General features: G+C 35.9%; 2 protein-coding genes across 2 annotated transcripts in view; both read right to left on the reverse strand.

The window, feature by feature from the left end:
- Positions 1-523: 523 nt before the first annotated feature.
- Positions 524-7,372, reverse strand: arl6 (ARF like GTPase 6). Its single transcript, XM_015004339.2, has 8 exons — positions 7,175-7,372; positions 5,709-5,857; positions 5,391-5,452; positions 5,128-5,196; positions 4,952-5,046; positions 4,516-4,645; positions 4,244-4,299; positions 524-2,814 (listed from the first exon to the last, which is right to left on the reverse strand). The coding sequence occupies exons 2-8, from the start codon at positions 5,826-5,828 to the stop codon at positions 2,789-2,791; spliced, it is 558 nt and encodes a 185-aa protein (XP_014859825.1). The 5' UTR covers positions 5,829-5,857; positions 7,175-7,372; the 3' UTR covers positions 524-2,788.
- Positions 7,373-8,021: 649 nt separating this feature from the next.
- Positions 8,022-21,425, reverse strand: part of LOC106928208 (eph receptor A6) — a 63,263-nt gene continuing 49,859 nt past the window's right edge. Inside the window, exons 9-20 of the mRNA XM_015004307.2 lie at positions 19,425-19,549; positions 19,080-19,242; positions 17,559-17,664; positions 16,436-16,503; positions 12,285-12,410; positions 11,429-11,614; positions 11,142-11,203; positions 10,816-11,025; positions 10,586-10,735; positions 10,278-10,471; positions 9,506-9,655; positions 8,022-9,066 (exon numbers count right to left, since the gene is read on the reverse strand). Of these exons, the coding sequence (XP_014859793.2) occupies positions 8,952-9,066; positions 9,506-9,655; positions 10,278-10,471; positions 10,586-10,735; positions 10,816-11,025; positions 11,142-11,203; positions 11,429-11,614; positions 12,285-12,410; positions 16,436-16,503; positions 17,559-17,664; positions 19,080-19,242; positions 19,425-19,549 (1,655 nt within the window). The 3' untranslated portion in view covers positions 8,022-8,951. The remainder of the gene's footprint in view (positions 9,067-9,505; positions 9,656-10,277; positions 10,472-10,585; positions 10,736-10,815; positions 11,026-11,141; positions 11,204-11,428; positions 11,615-12,284; positions 12,411-16,435; positions 16,504-17,558; positions 17,665-19,079; positions 19,243-19,424; positions 19,550-21,425) is intronic.

The following is a 21,425-nucleotide window of genomic DNA, read 5'->3' on the forward strand; positions in this document are numbered from 1 at the left end:
ACATTACATGCGTTACATATACAAACCAGCTTTTGGATCAAAATAAAATGAAATGCGACAACTTTTGAGAGCCGAATGATTCTGGGAAACATTTATGCCAAAAAATAAAAGATCCGGCAGACAGCTGGAAAATCTGCTAACGGCATGTTGGACAGATGGTTGGTGCAGAACCTTGAGGCACTTTTAAATCAAACACTGAATCTTAACTTTGGCATTCCTGTGCTTTGTTTATATCAAGAATCCCATTAGACATAATGTTCATATCTAGTGCATTTCTGAGCACAACTATTGTAAAAAAAAATAAAGATTTTATTGTGTTCCAGTTCAACATCTGTGACTTCACTGATTACATTCAACCAAATAATTTGTTCAGTCATAGGACTGGAGGTTTAATGAGCAGCTGTTGCTGGCAGCTCACAAGATCTCTAAAAAAAAAAAAAAAAAGCCTGAATAAAAGGAAGAGAGACGGAAAATTTGGGATAACATCTGATATATGAACATTACATGTGAACATGGAGAAATGTTGGGTTTCCACAAATTTTATTATTTGAAAATTAAAACACAGAATGGAATAAAATAGGAACAGGCCTTTGAAAAATGCAGTTTCAGCAAATAGTCTAAAAATGATATCAGTTTAAAATATAAAACATTATTAATCAAGGACAGTTGACCTACAGAAATGATCCGAGATCTCTACAAGATACTGACTAAACTCTTTACAGCAAGTCAAGATATTTTACAATCACAGAAATATTACAAATCCACATGGTTTGCACTGTTGGAGTAAGCAGGGGCTTTCTTGACTTGGTTGTTTCACAGACGAAGCGCTGAAGAAAAAAATCATTGCCTGCTGATGTATGACACTAAAATGTACACCAGCTTTTCACAACAAAAACAGCATCAGACTCTCAGATATAACATTTTAAATAACTAACATAAATTCAAACATATTTTGCGATGCTTTCCTGACAACTATCACAGACTTTTTAGCATATGTTCCCTAACTATCTAAACAAATTTATGAGTTTGGTAACAGTTTAGAGGGTGTTCCATGTGTGTGAGAACGGGTGACTGATTGAACGTAGCATGAAGAGCTTTGGGCTTCTCTGAAATTTATCTGCTATACAAGTACGAGCTACTTCACATCTACCATTATGTTTTACAAACACCTCAAGTTTTGTTGAGGTTCTTAAGGTTACATTTCTTCAATATGATTGTTACTGAAACAGCTACCTCCATCTGCAACATTTTAGTTACATGTCATTCACGTTAAGAAAAACATCTTTGACAGACCACAAGCTGTAATTGGTTAAATAAAGTCTTGCTTTAGGAACAGTTACTTTATGAGTTGTTGCAGGAGGACATTAAAAATGATGAAAAAGCTGTTTCTGTTTGGTTTTTGCTGCTAGACATTATTTAGCCACAATTCACAAACCTTTGACAGAGCATAGATAAAGGATTGAAATAAAGAAATGTGTTGATTTTAATTTAGTGCATTATAGTCAGATTATTTCTTAGAAATAAATGCAAACTAAAGCCTTTGTAGCTGCCACTTTTAAATCTGTGAGCTTAGTTGTACAACGCTTTTCCATCCATCTATCTATCTATCTATCTATCTATCTATCTATCTATCTATCTATCTATCTATCTATCTATCTATCTATCTATCTATCTATCTATCTATCTATCTATCTATCTATCTATCTATCTATCTATCTATCTATCTATCTATCTATCTATCTATCTATCTATCTATCTATCTGTCTGTCTATCTATCTATCTATCTATCTATCTATCTATCTATCTATCTATCTATCTATCATACTGATTAATTCCATTCAAAAAAAGGCTAAAAAACAGAAAACATTTTTAGAAACCAGGGCTGAAATAGCATATGTTAACATGGACAAAACAAGATGCTTTTATGGCAAGCTCTAGGTCAGTCTATATAAAAAGATCAAAGCCTTAAAAAAACAAACAAACAAAAAAAAAAGAAATCTTTTGTATAGACTGTAATTTTATGCTTTCTGGTCTGCCTTTGATTCATTGAAGTGCTGAGAGTAAACTGAAAGCAGCCTTTTTGAATGATCACATCTTGTTCATTAGAAATGAAATCAAGCCAAAAAGAACAGTGGCTGGAATTTAGCTTTGCAGAGACTTGTATTGACTTATATTTGCAGTTTTCACCTACTTGTTTCACATCTGTATATATACTAACTTAATATTTGTATATGATCATTAAAGCTAACTATGTCGTATTCAAAAGGGCACATTACAATTGGTATTATTACACATAAATTATATTCTATTTAAAATATATTTCTATTTTTATTTTCTTTTTTTGTTTATTATCCTAGAGAAACTTTGCTTATAATTGAGCAGAGCTCCATTCTAAATTATATGCAGTGAGGACAAAATGGCTGTTATTAGTGTAAGCATAAAACAGCCAATGTAGTTTTGGAAAAGGCAGGAATCTGAACATATTTTGCCTCTTTCTTCTTCTGATTCCCACTGATTTTACAATAAAGTAAAATTTACCCAAATAACATTGCATCTTAACAAATCTTAAAAATGTCATAGGAAGCATTTACCGAGTTCACCTGGTGCTTTTTGTGCACTTCTCTTACCAAGACTTGCTTATTGGACATTTGCATTTCTTGCTTTAACACTTATATGTAATCAGAAACAGCATCTACTTCAAGTGGTGCCTCAAAAACAGCAAAACAATTATTTAAAAAAAAATATCTGCGAGTAATGGTGATTATTCTGGTGGTTGCTCCTCATGCGCTCATGTTTTCATTGTTTTGATTTGATCTAGAAAAGGAGGAAAAGGGTTATTCAGCAAAATATAACACAGACAGCAGTTTCTTTGAACTCTCAGGATTACCAAAAGAAAACTGGACAAAGATCGGTCAAGATGAAGAGTTTACATGGGTAGGTTTCTAGCTTAATTACATTGCACAGGTGGCTTCATGTAAATGCACCTGCTTAGGATACAACAACATGGGGAAGAGAACCAGTGATAAATCCTAAACAACTACAATTCAACAACAGTAGTATTAAAAAGCAACCAGTACTCACTGTATAATTTGATCTATGGAAGGATTTGAATGAGGGCATTAAACATAACAGAAAAAAAAAAAAAAGACATGGACATTCTTGTACAATGACACATATTTGTTATGAACATTGAAATTCTAGATATCTATAGGTAAAGATAGCAATGAGAAAATGGCAGAAACAAAGACACGTCAATAAATGATAAGATAAAAACGGTGTAATAATCCTCATTCACATCACTGCTCCCTGTTATTGAGGTTAGAACTAAACGTCTCATTGGTTTAACTCTTCCTCAACCCACTACCACTCCACCTACTTAACCTGAGGTTATAACCATTTCTTAACAGAACTTTAACTTGGTTGGAAAAAGTAAGACTGGAGTATTAATGTGGACAGGAAACTAATCTGAACAGCTGCAGTTACATTACAGCAGTGGTGGGTTAATTTGTTATTAGAACAGCTGCTTCGAATAAATTGGCAGTCGGGTATGTTAAATAACCAAATAAATAAGAGCACTTCCCAAACTTTCTAACTCTGTTCTGTGTATGAAAACCAGCTGTGAGAAGTTTTTCCTCAGCTTCTGGAGTCTAATTAACCTAACCATTGCCTTTCTACGCAATTCTACTTGATAATCATCTGCCTTCAGTGATCCACTGGGATTTCTCCCATTGAGCTGGATTTCTCTGGTTGATGTTTAACCTTACCAATCAAGAAAACAGAAGGAGGAGTTGTGACTGTAGCTTGGCAATGACAACGAAGGAAGTGAATAAAGACATTCAGTTCTTGTTGGTCAAACTTTCAAATTTTGAGGAAAATGTACAAGCCACTTTATTGCTGGAAAATATGTTGTGGCCCTACTCCCCACGGCATTGTCACAGCCAAACGTTAGCCACTGGGTAAAATCAGATCCAGTATTTTTAAAACTTCAACAGAGTCTAACCCCCTGCCCCCCCCCCACCCCCCCCCCCAAAAAAAAAAAAAAAAAACCGTGGAATATGACAAAATATGTGTGGTTGTTACTTTATTAGATTTTGAATGCTATTCTGGTCTCAAATTAATTAAAAAGTAATCAGGTAAGAATAAAGTAGATAGCGAAGTAAACTTCATATTAATCTAGGGGGGGGAAAAACAATAATACAGAACTTTAGTTTTAGTCTTCAATTATGCACATTAGGTCTCTTACCTTGCAGCCAGTCAACTCCTTCTTGTAAACCGTCTCCTCTGATAGCATCCGTGGCACTGGAAAACAACAAATTTGTTCTGAAAAACAAAAACCTGCATCCACCCAGGCTTTTCTACCAACCATACACAAAAAAAAAAACAATCCCAAAAAAATGTTACAAGAATCTATGACTGGTTCTATACACTCCTGTGCTTTAATAGTTATGTTAGATTATTATTAGTAGTGTACAGTTTATGAGACAAGTAATTCAAAGAGTTTTAATCTGTTCATACCAGATGTACCAGGGCTTGTCTTTGATGTTCTCCAAACAGAGCATCTGTGAGACCTTGACAGAAGACAGAGCATCTCTGACATCCATCTTGTTAGCAAAGAAAAGGATGGGGATCCTCCTGTGTTTAATATCTGCAGCAAAAACGGTGAGTAAAGTGTAAACAACCTACAGTTGTGATGATGATAAAGAACAATATTTTGACACCATTGACACTATATTGCTCCATATGTGCTCTGCAAAGTGGTTCACTGTGTTTCTCTCTCGTGGAATACACATGCATACATAACAAAAATAAAACGGGTTTAGAGTCATTGATGTTTGTGTCTTCAATGACTTTGGTTTATAAAATATAAACCAAAAATCTGCATTCATACTTGTATGGTTTAGACATAGAACAGTATAAAAAAACTGTGCAAGACAGATCAGAAAGAGCTCACCGGGATGATTTAATAATGTTTCCAATTCTTCTTTGGCTACAACCATTCTTAGCTTGTCTGCACTATCAATGACAAATATGATAGCCTGCCCTTCCCTGAAAAGAGAGCAATGGGAATAAAATGTATATGTATATCACCAAAAAAGGCAAAAGTACAGACTTTATGTGTGCACTCACTTGTAGTAATGTTCCCAAAGATTCCTGTATCTGCCTTGACCGGACATGTCAAAGACGGTAAATGAAAGACTGGAGAAAAGAAAAAAAAAAAAATATATATATATATATATATATATCAAATAAATAAACAAATAAAGTTGGAAACCTAAAAGTTATCACATGGAGCACATATTCTATCACTTAGCAGACAAAATATTCAAATCAAAACAAGGTGGTAAAACAATAACACATTTAATTTTTACAATATGGCATTAAGTATCTACCTGGATGTCTTGAACTTCTCTATACTGAAGCCAATTGTTGGAACAATGTCTTGCACCTGGGCCTAGAAGAAAAAGAGATTGGATTTAGAAGAATGGCTCAAAGGAAAGCTCACACAGGCAATGTTCATTCTATTGTCATGTAAGAAACGATTTTTGTTTTTTACTTAATTGCATTGTAAATAATGTTGTGCAACAGCAGATCAACATAACTGCAGGACAACACATTTAAAACAGAAAAAGGACATGCACAGCATATATGTCAATGTGAGGTGTATTAAATAGAACAAGTGCACAAATTTCACTGGATCATTAACTTACATTGGAAGGCTTGAGTTTGTTGATGATGGTGGTTTTGCCACTGTTGTCCAGGCCCAGGCAGAGCACATTCACCTCCTTCTTTAAGCCCAGCCATCCGACCAACTTGTCAAATAGTCCCATTGGCTAGCAAGCAACCATCAGCTGTGAGCCTTCAATGAAAAAAAAAAAGAAGCAAAAGTTAGTAGGTTAAAATTACAAATAAGAAGAGGTAAGGAACAGAAAGGGAATCTATAATAGACACAAGTTGATCACACTTTCCCAGCAGTAATGATGATATCAGTTTTAATGAACTTATATTTTTCTCTTCTCTTTTTTGTTTTCAGCCATTATTATGCACCTTTCCCTCTTGTGACCTTTAGTATCTCAAACACTGAGATTTAAATAAGATGTAGGTGGGTAGCATCCATCCAACAGGCTAAATATATTCATGCTTTGAAGAAAATGGATGCATGGCCACTAAAATATTATAGCATATTATATTCACTACTTTATAAGAGTCCGATTCAACTACCAAGATGCACAAAAACTGAATTAATATAGGACCTTTCCATTCATAACGGCTACTTAATGCCTACATTCACCCAGTCACACTTTAAGAATGGAAGTTGTCTAATGTTGATATTGCAATCAATGACACCTGCAACCAGCTCTGATTACAATTAACATGTACTGAGCAAGTGCATAAAAAGGTGCATCACACTGATCTGGTTGCTAGCTAAAATGTTTTAAAGAAAACTATAGCCTGTTTTAAGATTAGAAAAGCCCAGTGTATCCTAAAACAGAGCAAAGATCAATGAGGAATAGAAATTCCTTTCATGCTGAGAAATTAACTAAAAAACGAGAAATCTCTGGTTACGTTCAGTAGTGTCCATATCCCTTATATTAGCTGAACCATTCAGGAAATATGTTCATGGTGCTAAGTCTCTTTCACACAAAAAAATATCACGCAGAGCAAAATAATGTTTTGATTAATAATGAATGTACATGGAATTCGTTTATTTTAAATAGCAACCAGGTTATTTTCTATGAACATCAAACTGTGGCATTTAACACACAACTGTAAATCTATATATAATTGTGATCAAATCAGTGAAGATTATCTACACCAAGTGTAGTTAATGCACAGTGTATCCTGTCGCACATAGGTGTTTGGTGGTTCTAACCAGATTTGGTCGCATTTACTACACGCTAACAGCTATTTAATCTCTGTTACGATAGTCGCTAGCAAGCGACTGCTAACCGTTAGCTGTTTGAAAGTTAACTACTTCAGTCATTTCAATACAACATAGACAGTGCTTTCCGTGGTCTTTCTAAAAAAAAAATCACAACATCTTTCCACTCTAAATAATCCAAATGTAGTTATGCAATTGTAGCGAAAACCAACACCGCGGTTAGCCTAGCTACGATATCGCTAACGTTAGCCCGTATTATCCTGTGGCAGATTGTTAAGTAGAGCTGTAACTTACCTGTAATTCGCCCGTGCTATGTTGCTAATATTGGATCAGCTAGTGCAGTCCCAGTCTTTGTATTTAACTAACTGATGTTTCATTCATTTCTCTGCTGCTCTCTCATACTACATAGAATAAAAATATAACTGGATATTTACACTACGTTGCTGGGAGACCACCGTCTTGCAGCTAGGTTGTATCACCGGGGCAACGGAAGACGTTTTCCACGTCAGCCGCACAGAGGTCTACCGTGATTGGTCATTGTGTTGCTCGGCAACGATTGGTCTGCTCCGCTGTGATTGGTTGTTACGGTGATGGCGGCGTAATCATATCTATGGATAGATGTGTAGTAATGTTTGGCAAGCCCAGAATTTAAAACCTTTAATCGTAATGACTATAAAGGAGTAAATTGAGTGTTATTACTTATTGCCCGTTTGTTATTTTTAAAAAGCCTGCAAAGCACATACCTAAAACTTGGAAAATATGCAATTTTCCACTTCTGTTGTCAGCTAGGACTAAATTACACAAAATAAAAATGAAAAGTGAATTTAAATTTTATGACTATTAGTCTCGAGGTGCTTGTGGGGTGGTGGTAGGGTTAGAGCAGGGATTCTGCAATGTAATGTAATTGTTGTTAAATATACTTTATTATAGTAAAATTGCTAACATTACTAACCAAACCTGTTTGCATGGAATACAGAAGCGAGTTTCTCGAAAAGTTAAAATGTCCATGTAAATCGAGATTTAAAACAAATTGAGAAGAGAGTGATATTTGGCAAAATTTATGCAAACTTTCCTGATTTTCATCTTTTACCCACCTGGTTGTTTAAGATGCAAATCATCTGATATTTAAAATTTGAAATGATTTAACATCTAGTCATAAACAAATTGCACCACGTGATTGATCAATAAACAAAAAGGGACTATGACCATGTACTTATCACCATATGACCTTCAAGTGTCTGTTTACATACCTGATAAAACTTCATGCCTTGAGACTGTTCACATGAAGATGATCGTCTACAGGCGCTTAAAGCTTCCAATTTATTGTTGTGCATGAACCACAAAGCCAGCGTGGCACAAAGATGTTTTTTAGAGTTTGAGCAAAAAGCAGCATTAAAATATAGTTGTTTATTAAGGAATAAACTTACAGAATAAAACATACAACTTTCACAAGACTTTTTTGTACAAGACATACTGCATTATCATAAGGAGAGAACATACGTTTCTAAAAAAAAAAAAAAAAAAAATCGTTTGACATTCAGTGGTCTTCAGTTCTAAAATCATTGTGGAATTTTTATTTTTATTTTTTTGTTTAATACCAGTTGGAAATCTTAGAACCACATTATTTCTCATACATCAGCAGATGGTATATATCCTCTCCTCATCTTCCCTGGTCATGAGGTAACTGACTTGACACCTTTCAAAGTCAATAGAAACCATTGGATTGTCACTTGGAAAGATAAGAGGTATTGGTGAACACTTGAATAGACACTAGACATGAAGTCCTAAATTCAAGTGAATGCTAGTACTTGCTGAGATAATAAAAAGACCCGGTTTGGCCAATGCTGACAGAGGTTGATTGTTGTGGAAGCTGTCCGAAAAGATGATAGTTGGGATTATGAGTGCAACTTATCTGGACAGCCGTGGGTCTAGTACCAAGACCCCTCCCTCATGAGCAGCATGTGGTACTTGCACCGCCTAACAGTCCAGTGTTTGTGCAATTGGTTGGATGATGATGCCAAGGATCGGTAGCTGGATGTGTAAAAACACAGTCTGGTTTTGTGAAATGGTCTCAAACTTGAAATCCACTCTGATGGATGTGATGAAGTTGCAGTCGAAGAGACTGTATGCTGCTTATGATTCTCCTCTGGTGGCCAATCAAACAGACTCCAATGCGTTTGATGTCCCTGAAGAGGAAAATGAGAATTATCTGGTTATAAATAAGAGCATCAGGCAAAACTTTTGCTTGGACAGAAACCTGAACTTTAAGAGCTGAAATCAAGGCAAGTTGAAGAAAGGTAGGTCTAAAAAGTTTACATAACAGGAGTAGAATAATAAAAACAAACATCAAAATTAAATTTTATAGAAAAATATTAAGGATCCTGAAAATGTGATGAAGTTGTATATTTAGCTACTCTTAATGTGAACTGAAACTAAACTGCCATGCATTTATTTGGCATGTCAAAAACCATGACCTTTTGTGTCAAATACATGCCTTCTCATATACAGCACTCTGCACAATCCACACAGTTCTTGATGCATTGCTTTGACAGTGTTCCCATTTCTCTTTGAGTTTAATGCTCTATTTGTGTGCAGCATCACTCCTTATAATTTAGCTCCACTTACTCTATACTCATAGTTGCAATAGAATCCAGTGTAGTGTATCCTGCTGCAAGGAAGTTGCTCTTATACTGGCTCATTTTGATGGAGTCTAGCCAGTCGCCAATAGAGATGAAAAGAGGGTAGTCTGGCATCTCCTCAGGAGAATCTGAAAAACTGAGAAGACAAACAGCATATTAGCTGATACAAAGTCAAGTTGGCATGTCAACAAACTGAATGGCTGATTTTATTTGGCTACTTAATAGTGCAAAGTAAATTATAAAAAAAAAAAAAAAAAAAATACACTTTAGAAATACTACTCTTCTTTCACTGAGGTATGGGATGTACTGTATTTTTGATTTTTTTCACTTATGAAAATATATTCCAATTATTATTAATAAAGGTCAAAAGCAAACTAAAAAAAACCTACTTTTTGTAAAAGCATTAATTGTCATTTTTGCTGTTAGGGCTATACTATAAAAATAAAAAAATAATATTACAAAAATAAAGTCATAGTATTATGAGAATAAAGTCGTGATATTATGACTGTATTCTAAAAATATTATGACTTTATTCTCAGATTATCTCCACTTTATTCACATATGACTTTATTCTTGTAATATTATGACTTTTATTCTCATAATACAACCTTATTCTCATAATATTACAACTTTATGCTCAAAATGTTATGACTTTACTCTTGTAATTATGGTTTTCATTCTTTAGTATGGTTGTAGTACTCCGTCTTTGTTTGTGGTTTGGAGGCAGTCACAGACATTTACAATAAATTGACATTTACCTTAGAGAGTCATTGACCAGAGTCAGCATACTACTGGGATTGATTATGAGTTTGTCAAGGAAAGAAACCACATCGTTAAAGCTTGGGCGTTGGCTGGACTCCTTCTGCCAGCAGTGCAGCATCAACTGGTGTAGGGTCACAGGACAGCCAATTGGTGCTGGCAGACGATACCCTTCTTCAATTGATAATATAACCTAAGAGAAATGTCAGCAAAAAAACAACTACTGGATTAAATGTTTTTATTGTTAAAATGACATCATTCTGATAATCTTGGAGCTTTTATTGATTGTATGTAAGCAGAAACTTACATCTTGATTGGACATTTCCCAGTAGGGCCTTTCACCATATGACATCACTTCCCACATAACAATGGCATAGCTCCATACGTCACTAGCTGAAGAAAACTTTCCATAAGCAATAGCCTCTGGCGCTGTCCAGCGTATCGGTATTTTTCCTCCCTGATTCAAAGCAACACAGAATCGTCCTCAGAGTTTGTTTTACCATAAAATCATTTTGGAGCTGCCATTTCCACACTCACTGTAGCTGTGTAAGCGGATTCAGAGTCATCTTCAAGGATCCTCGACATGCCAAAATCCGACACCTTACACATCAAGTTTTCATCCACCAAGATGTTGCGAGCAGCCAGGTCCCTGTGAACGTAACCCATGTCTGAAAGGTATGTCATGCCGACTGCGATGCCACGCAGCATGCCAATCAGCTGGAGCACAGTGAACTGGCCCTCACGGGTCTGGAGTTTGGAGATGCAGACAACAGAGAAAACAAGATAAATAAGTAAGAAAGTGTTTGTTTTTTCCTGTAGTTGATGGACAAATAAATATCTGAATTATGAAAAACTCTCAATACCCGCAGGAAAGCGTCAAGCGCTCCATTTTCCATGTACTCCACTACTATCATCACTGGTCTACCTGAGAGAATGGAGAAAAGTACTTAGTGTGAAACTGTTTAAAAGATGCATGCAGGAAACAAAAGGGGATTGGATTTTAAAAGCGAGCCTCTATTGAAAGGTGATTACAAATAAACATAAGTAGACTGCTGGTAAGATATATCAAATATCAGAAGATAATAAAACTATTTTTTAAAGAATAAAATACAATGGTTTTACATACACACAAAAAATGAATTCAGCTCACTCTTAGTGACAACTCCCTCCAGCCTGATTATGTTAGAGTTGTTGAATTGTCCTATGATGGAGGCCTCACGCAGAAACTCCCGTCTCTGCTCTTCCATATAGCCACCTTTAAGAGTCTTTATTGCCACAGCAACATCCTTTCTTCCAGGAATACGCAGGCGCCCACTACACACCTCTCCAAACTCACCTGTTAAGACAAATCAAGACTACAGTAACTCCTATGTACTGAATCAGACTCTTTAGTAATGTATTATAGTTATTTATTTTCCTTGTGGTATTAACATATGAACTCTTCATATTGAGCTTTAGCAGACACAACTTTAATAAAAAAAAATATTTGATTAAATGTTTCATGTAAAAGTGTAGAACTTTGTCATTTCGCCTTTATCCTGAATATTGGTAATTGCGCTTCTTGTCCACTAGATGGAGACTGTGTGACAGGAAATCACCAAACGGCAGCAACCCTCGGTATTTAGTGCAGGGACCATCTGTTCAGTTTAATGAAAAGTGTTGATTGCAGTCCGCAGTTTCAACTTTTCATGTCTAAGCCACAAAACCATAAATTTCCTTAAAAACAGCTGCAATTAGACACCATAAAAACATTCAATGACAAGTTTATAGTATTAATCATTAATTTTTACTATCTTCCTTGACATAAAATGAGATCATGTCTCTTTCTCAAGTGCCCAATAATAATAACTGAGACAGCTTAGGCAGACTTGTGCAATATTTTTTTTTAAAAACAGCACCTAAGTTAAGGTGATACCACACTTTGAAAATGCTCTCAAACTTCCAGGCACTGTGTATAAATTCACAAATTACAGCAATCTACTGATAAGGATTAGTAGTAATCTCACCAGCACCAATCACTCTGTCAATGCATATGTACGAGGGGTCTATCTCCTTTGCGAATTCTTCCACAGCCTGTGTTGGGTCTTCATATGTGTCTGGGTCCACGTACGTCTTTATTCCAGAAAATGGGACTGATGCATAAAAGACATACATGAACATCACAACTTGATATTAGATATTTCTTTCAAGCTTTCCGTGGATGTTTTTCAAGGAAATGTTTGTATGTAAAAAAAAAAAAAAAAAAAAAAAAAAAAAAGCAATATATACATGCAAAGTAAGACACATTCTGTAGTGACACAGGACCACTTACATTAGCGGCACATCATATTTTATTCTTTAATCAATCTGTAAATGTGTGTTTAAATCACAAGTTGACAAGAAACTGTTTTCTGATTCTGTTTCAGCAAATGTACTTTTGATATTGATATTTATACATCATGAGCTTCTTTTGTGTCCACTTTCCACTAGAGTTTGTCATTTGCACTGTCTTCACATTAAAATATATACAGTAACTATCACACATTTGTACACTTCAATTACTTTTTTTTTTAAATCTTATAGATACATATCTTTTAATTTGACTCTGTCTCCCTGTTTTGAGCCTCGGGCTAGTTTCAGTATATTTTTTTTTAATCACACAGAGCAGTACGTGCCAAATCTTGAACCTTAAGATCTTACAACAACCTTCAACATCTAATGTAGAAAACGTATCAAATATTGGCAGCTCACAACTGTTCATTATACGTGGGATAATTTTGAGACGAGGCTTTTTCAACCTAGACATCTTTTTTCGAACACTGTCAGGGACAGTCCCAAAGAAATTTGTAAGTCAATAACTGGTGGAGTACTTGTTTCTATTATCTTTTAACTTTGCTGTATTTCTGTCAAGAGATGGAGGGGAAAAAAAAACTGGAATAAATATGAAGTATGAAGGTGAGAAAAATCCCCAAAGTTATATAACCCCGATACTATAGGCGGCCAGACTCCAGCAACCTGCTGTTTGGGCGAGCCTTGGGATGTTGCTGCAGAGCAGGGTGGATGATGACTGGCACAAACGCTAACTAGAAGGAGACCATGGGATCCTCTAGCAGGAGAGGTTGGGACAAAATGTACTTTATAGCTTTGTCAGCTCACATTGCAGAAAGTTGAAAGCTTTGTTTGAGACAGATTCAAGTCTGGAGTCTGAATTGCACCTCTGTCTCTGGGGTGTCTGTAGAAGACGAAGAAGAAGAAGAATCTGTTTTTTACTAGTTTGTTGAGCCTGCTGGCACTACCTGCCTGACTGAGCCTCCAGTAAAAAAAACAAAAAAAAAAAACAGGAAAGAACAAGCAAGGAAACACCAGAGAAGGCAAGAATTACAGTTATCAAAATAACATTAAATCCTTTCAGGGATTTAAGCAAACACGTGGAAACAGTATCATTCCAGTTTCTGAGCTAAATGTAGTTTAATATAGAGCTATCCATCTGTCTATCATTGCGCCCATCCAGCAGTCATTGGGCACTGGGCTACACCCTGGACAGGTCGTACCACATCACAGTAGGTTAGCATACATCTAATTCATCTGCAGATTAACTCTACCACAACAATTTATATTACGATAACTTAATTTCATGGTTGAATTTCACAACATAAATAAAAAGCAATCAAAACATATTTCTTTATTGGCAAAGACTTTATTCTTTAAATATGATAATTATGTTTTCATCCAATTAAAAAAGTATCTACTTGCAAAAACTTTGAGCAATTATGAAACAAAATAAATCAATTTTGATATTACTGTCTAACTGAGACTTGTTAGCTGTAGCTTAAATAAAATTCTATAAAAGTATACAATAAATTATATGCCATGTTTTATAATTTGTGGTTTATTCTTTGAGAAATTTAAAGTGCCAACTGCAAAAAAAAAAAAAAAACCATACAACAAATGAAATGTTTGCCTTCAACAATGTATTATGTTTAATGTGCCAAAATGAGTCTAAATCAGCCTACATAATCATAGATGTGCAGTAACTGATGGAAGGCCTCCCGACTATGCAATTAACAAATTAGTCAATAAATTTAAATAACTTGAATTTTTGGAATTATCGTCAACCAAGAAGAAGAAAAAAATAAAAACAGTTTATTTTTTACTCAGTAAGAGAAAAAAAACTGAACACAGACAATAATCGTAAGCTCAAACAGAAACTGTGGTAGGTTAATGCAACAGCAGAGCAGATCTGTGCATATATTGGTTAATTCCCTGTGTTGTAGCATTAATCTTCACTGTCCTTGTTTGTTCCAGATCAATCAAATGTCTCGCCATCCGGCCCAAACAAGACAGAACAGCTTTCTCAAGAGTCTGACTTGGCCCCCCACCCGATGGGATCAAATTGAAAATCCGCGGCACAAATGGCTTCAGTGTAGCACGGAGGATCACTTAGTTCCCAAAGAAAGATACATTGTTCCTTCGGGGAAATCAATAACTCACAGTTATCTGTAATTTTAGCCCCATAATATGGCCAGTGCAGCAATTCTCAAAGGAAAGAGCGTATTTTGTAAAAATCCAATAAAAGGAGTTTACTATGATGTTTGAAAGGCAGGAAAAAGACAGAAGCTCTGCAAAGCGGATCTGTCTCATAGCAGTTTCCTTGGATATGTTTCTAAATTAACTATGCGAGGCACGTACTGCAACTGATGCGATTTGCATTTCATTTTGTAATATTTCAAACTCCACTTTGTGACAATCTGAAAGTGAGTTGGATTTGTTCTGTCTTTCTACGTTGCTAAATGCTGTTCATCTGACGTATCCTTTGGTCATTTGCCCATTGTGCTAATGTGTTCCTTCACCTTCAGATTTCTTTTTTCCTCTGATTTTTCTCTGATTCTGTAAGAGGAACAAAGGCAGCCGCTGATCAATTCTCTTTGTTCTTCAGTCACTTAACTTTCTCGGACTATAAACCAACATGTCTTTCTCAATTTCTATGCCAAGACTCACGTTTAAACTTATTTTGCCAGCCTTCTTAGAGCTAATCAATTCCTGCTTCCATCAATATTGTTATTTTTACAGATATTATTCTGATTATCACTGGAAATTACGCGAATGACGTTTGAGAAATTCAACCATTTTCTCAAGGATTCTGAATAAATTCAGTTTATTTTTTTTCTTGCAAGCAGTATATTCCTTCAAGTCTTTTGAGACTGACCGTATCCTTTTCTCCTTATAGCTGTCAATGCCATCTCAAAAATCTTTCCAACTAAAATGTCACTCAGCTCCGAACAACCATTGTATTTCTTTTCAATATTTTGACTTCCCCAGCAAATGATCCCTGAAAGAAGGAATAGTGGCTTCAGAATGACTTAAGATATATATTTCTGGTTCACTTATATTTCAACAAACAGAGACAACATGTATTAAACTATAAGCTTTCATTACATGTTAAATCTAAGAGCAACATTTCCCATTTCTGCGCTCAGATATTATAAATATCTCTTTCAAACCCATAACCTCATATAGAAATGCACAAATATTGCCCATTTGTAGTGGTGACAGTTCAAAGAAGACACCGTTGCCTTATTTGGACTGTTTATCCTACACAATTAAATAACTTTGATTGTACAAACATATTTATTCATTTAAATATGAACCTTTTTAACAACTTCAGCGAACCCGTCTTTTGTTGCAGAATTTCAACGTGACCATTTGGCAGTGCAAATCGGGTCTGTGGGACCAAAACGGTAGACCTGAGACACCACAGCCTTCTTTGGGTTGTTTATACAGCCACATAACATTGACTGTATCAAGCCCTGTCTAGGTTAAATTTGAGGAGAGCAGTAGGAGAGAATATTTATGCAGGAGGAACTCAGTAAGAGTCCAGGAAGGCAGCTTTGAGGCAGGACAAATTTGCAAGCAAGCATGGTTTTTTAATGAGAGGACAGACGTTTGAGAGAGATGAGTAAAATACTTGGGAGTGCAAATAAGAGCACCTGCTTTTAAATTGAAAACGGATGCTCTGGATAAAGAATGCATCTTTTCCAAACTAGAGTCTCTTGCACAAGTTTATGTGAAAATTAAAGGTTCTGGGACCTGGTGCATCTGTTACACTGGTTACTATACACACTTGTGCAAGGGAAAGAAAGAGAGAGAGAGAAAAAAAACAGAACTTTATATACAGTACCATGTCCACTGTGGAAACGAGTTCTTTTATCCTCTGACTTCATCCTGGCTTTAATGTATCCCTGACACCTGCACAGAAGAACCAAATGAACAAAAGTGTAACCGTTTCAGAACCACATAGTTAAATTGCTAATACAGCCAAAAATTAGAAACATGCAAGACAAAAGAGACTAAATAGAATCTGTACTTATAGCACATTCCTTATTTGGTATAAACTAACACAAAATAAGCAATAAAACTAAAGGAGGCATTTATTTTTAAGTAAAAGTGGAAGTTTGCTCTTCGAAAATGTCATGATTTAAAATGCAGCAGGACTTTTTTTTTATTGCTGTCAGCATATATTTAAATAGTTTTACCATACTTTTATTGAGTCACTGATGCTTAAATAAAATGCAGCAAAATCAAACGTAATGGATCGTAAAGGTCACTTTCATGCTATACGTTTTCTGACACCTACTCATAAAAACTGGTACTGAATCTCTCCCAGAGCACAAAGCACAACAAAACAGCTTCCGTTCCTATCTGGTTAGTGATATGTACTGAAACAGAAATATCACCATAAATGTCTTAACACTCAAACACAATGAATTTCAGGTGAAATTGGAATGGAAATTTTAGTGACTACAGTCAGGAACAAAGGTGAGAATATATTTAAAAAAAATAAAAAATAGCCACACCATTTGTGAAAGGCAACAATTTTCTGAGTGCAGATAGTCTCAGTTTACATCACTGCCCAGAGATAAACTGAGTAGATAGTGATTAGAACTACAGGTGTGATTTTTTTATTTATTTTTTGTTAATTTTTATAGTTTTTTTGTTTTTTTTAACACGAGCTACTAAAGGTAAATCCCTGTTAACGAGAGGTGAACAGACGACAACAGTCTGGGCAAACCTGTGGAGGTTAATGGAATGGAGCAAACTGCTGGTACGTGTGTTACATGCTGGGTAATTAGGCAGAAAATGGGTTCAGCCATTTGGAAAATAAGAGTGTCTGCTCAGTGGCAAAAAAAAAAACAAGAGTCCATTAACAGATTTCTGAAGCATTACTTTGTAGAGTTTGGAGAAGGAATGGCGTTTGTGCAGAACAGCACAGGAGTGAGCAGTCGAAAACGAAGAAGACTCACCGTCCTGTGATGAGGAGGAAGAGGGTGAGGATTACCAGAAGGGAGAAGCCGCCAACAGAAGCTGTGACAACAACCAGAACCTGACCCTGATCAGCAATGTCTGGATCTACAGGAGGTGAGAGGAAAGCAAGAGGTGACAATGGAAAAATGAGCAAACCGTTTTCAAGCGCAACACACACACAAAAAAATTTAATACCATGAAAAAAGTTCAAAATTTTGTCACTTATTTCAGGAAGTGAAAGTTAAACATTGTGTTGATTTATTTACACCTAAACTGAAATATTTCATAGGCTTGTAGCTTATAATAAAAACCCAATATTCAAAAAGTCTTAATAATAATTTGAATAATAAATAAGACTTATTGCAATTGGATATTTTAAACATAAGCGTCATTTCAGAAATGAAACAGTGAATCAACGCAAGCAGATGTAATGGCAACCAGAACCATCACTATCTGTGGAAACTTCACTCTGGACTTTAAGCAACATGGATTCTGTGCCTCTCCACTCTCTCTCTGCAAACTCTGGGACCTTGATTTCCAAATGCAACGGCAACCTTCCTTTAATCTGAAAAGAAAACTTTGGACCACTCAGCATCAGTGCAGCCCTTTTTCTCCTTAGCCCCTGTGAGATACCTCTGATGTTATCTATTTGTAACTCATGAGTCGGCATCATCTTTGCGTATCATTTCCTGACAAGCTGATTCCAGCCTCAGGTGACTCCTTATAAAGCTCCTCAACATTCTCAAATGGGTTTTAAGGTTGTGGTGAACAGTTTTGTATGACCTTTTCTTCCTTCCACTCAACCTTCAATTAATAACCCACATTTTTCACAGTGTTCACATTTTTTGAGCTTTACTTGTACATACCCAGGCTGCCTTCTCCTTTCTGGAGTTTTTATTTTTATTTATGTCTCTACTGCTGGATCCTCGCTGATCTTTAATTCAGCTGCAGTTGTTGACAGAAATCCTCAAGGTAGCTTCTGTCAATTTAGGGTGATCTGGCTATGATAGATAGCAGTACAGTATGTAGATCAATGCATTAATTTCATCACTTCCCCGAGGAGGAGGTGCAAGAGCAAATAACATACACCAAAGTGTAATCTTACAATTAACGTAAAGAAACATGTTCAGATGCGGTTGGTAGAAATAGGTTTTCCAGACAATTGGTGTAACAAAAACTAATAAATAAAAAACAATTATGAAAATCTCAAAAATGATATGTTTGAGGGTATTGTCTAAACTTTTGAAGAGTCATATTACATTATATTATTAAAATATATCATATTATATTTCCAGCAAAATCAAAAGCAGATTTGAAGGAGTTTTGAGCTTGTGGCATAGCTCACAGCTGAACAACAGTAATTAGCAAAGAAAGACCACAAATTTCTGAAAGGATTTAGCTGATGATAATGATTTGAGCACCTAATGGACTGCTTGAAAAGTGTGCGACTTGAAAACATGCCATCTTTCTACCTCAGACCGAGCCTTTATGAACACAGACTCCAACATTCACCCTCATACCCTCAGGTGCAGTTGCAAACTCAAAGTTGGGGCTGTAAGCTGTGTAGCCGGCTGAAGTACGAGCCCGCACATGAAAGACGTAAACGGTCGAGGGTCTGAGGCCTGTGACTACCACTCTGGTGGATTTGGTCCGGGTTGACGAGTAGCTCAGCTGCTCCTGCTCCTGGATGGGCGTGAACAGACAATGAGTAAATGCTAAACAAGAATTAGATAACTGGGTTGTACTCCTGCCTGTTATCAGAGACCAAGACACATCTTTATTTATTTATTTTATCTGCATATCTTTAAAATCAGACGAGGTGAAAACAAAAGTGATAAAGTATCACTGATATTTAATAATTTTACCTTTTCATAGTATTTGACTTCATAGTCCACAATGTCTGAAGGCGGCTGTTCTACTTCTGACCAGGAGAGGGCGATGCTGTTGTGGGTGGCCCAGTCTTCCCTTACTATTCCCACGAAGGCAGGACCTAAGTAAAGGCAGAAAAGAAGAAAAGAAGGGAATTTAGAGAATTGAAATATTACATGAAAGACAAAAACACTGAAGAAATGCACCTTATCAAGTTTGGAGCTGACTCAAGAAGAGTCCTTCTTAAGAAGAACAGCAGACTGTAGAAACTAATGACCTAAAAGAGTTCAAGTCATCAGAACACAGTTACACTCACTAAACAAAACCTTCTCAGACTTCTAAGAGGTAAAATAGCACAACGAGAAGGTAAAGTAGTGATTTTTTTTAGAAATGCCATGTCCTGTAGATCATCACTTCAAAACTTGCAGTAGAAAGTCTTTATAAACTTTTTTTTTCATAAAAGTGATGTAACAACTTCAAAGCAATTTACCAGATTTCAAGAAAGGCTAAAAGTTAAAAAAGACCAACAAGCAGTTATTTAACCACCAAACTCTTGTATAATGTGCAGATTCAAAGCAGGAAAGTATTTTTTCCCATATCACCACACATACATTTCCATTTTCAACAGCATTTTCAGCATGCTGTTGAAAACGGTTGCATCACCTTTTGAATTTGGGCAAAAGGATTCTACAAACACGATAAAATTATCAATCAGAAGTTCAAATATTTACCACCAATTATCCTCAGAGGTGCTGCGGTGAGATTCAACAAACTAATAGATCTCTGTTGCTGAGCTTACTGTTTGAAGGATTATCACTGGAATACTAATTCAGGACCAGACATGTTTCCTAGAGGGTTCTCACGCTCAGAGAAGCGGATAACCTGGTCCAGACAGATGGCCGCAGACTCAGAGTGGACGGGGCTCTTAAAGACTGCGACATGTCGCTACATTCATTCAGTTGTGCTTGTGTCGCAGACCCAACTTTCCCATCTTGCCATGAAGCCAAGATTTTCTCGGCTCAGACAGAACACTTCACAGTTCAGCAGCTCAAACACTCGCATTAAAAAAGAGCAGCAGAGGAGAAGTGGAGCACGCCGAAAGCAGGAATCGAATGCTGACACATGCAAAAATATGAGTTTTTCACATAAGCATACAAAAATTCTGTCTTTTGATACAAGTCTGGTTTCGTACAGTCGAAAACAGATTTTTATTTATAAGTTGTAAAAGGTTACATAAGCTTTTTTTTTTTTTTTTTTTTTTTTTTTTACCCTCACTGTCTGACATTAAAACAGACTGGACTTTTCCTATTATCAGCCAATTAAAAACGGCCAAAATAATTCCTATTTAGTAAATGCCACAACAGTTTCTCCAAAAGAGTGATGGCTCAAAAGTCAGATTCAAGCTTACACATATATTCCAAGGCGAATACCTACTTTTTAGGAGACATCTCTAAGAAACCGTGCTAAAGAGGGGGACTGGCAGCATTATGTTGTGGGGGTGTTTTGTTGCAAGTAAAGAATAAAACTGAATAAGAAGTCTCTCTCATTCTGGCATATGGAAAAAAAATAAATAATTTTCTTAATCCTAACAGACTTGAATTAAGAAGAATTCAGTTTTATGTAAAATCAGACACAGAGAAAGAAAGGTTATCTTTTTTCAGACAGTGTATATCCTGAGGTAAAAAAGCTACATTGTTCTAATTGGTATAAATGACAGCAGGATCACATTCTGTTGACCGTTATTGCAGCTATTATTGACAAAATAATAAAAAAAACATTTCTTTCACGACTCGCAGTTCAAAAGCAAACAAATTCAGTTTGCCGTTGTGTGACCAAATTCTGTCTTTGAATTAAATTAAAATATATTGTCCTGTCCTCTACATTTATTTTAGAATTTCACGTTTCGAATTCTTGGAAATGAAACGGTGAATGTTTTTACTTCTGCATTGCCTAGGAAATCCACAAAACTTTCGGAGGGAATGCAAAGGGTTAACTTT

Source organism: Poecilia mexicana, unplaced genomic scaffold (assembly GCF_051168715.1).
Source record: "Poecilia mexicana isolate PSO_F unplaced genomic scaffold, ASM5116871v1 scaffold_3, whole genome shotgun sequence".
Lineage (NCBI taxonomy): Eukaryota > Metazoa > Chordata > Actinopteri > Cyprinodontiformes > Poeciliidae > Poecilia > Poecilia mexicana.

Coding starts and splice junctions, on each gene's coding strand:
- arl6 (XM_015004339.2), bottom strand. CDS start 5,828: ATGGGACTATTTGACAAGTTGGTCGGATGGCTGGGCTTAAAGAAGGAG. Junction 5,047..5,127: donor CTTTGGGAACATTACTACAA/GTGAGTGCACAC, acceptor CTCTCTTTTCAG/GGAAGGGCAGGCTATCATAT. Junction 4,300..4,515: donor GACAAGCCCTGGTACATCTG/GTATGAACAGAT, acceptor GTTGTTTTCCAG/TGCCACGGATGCTATCAGAG.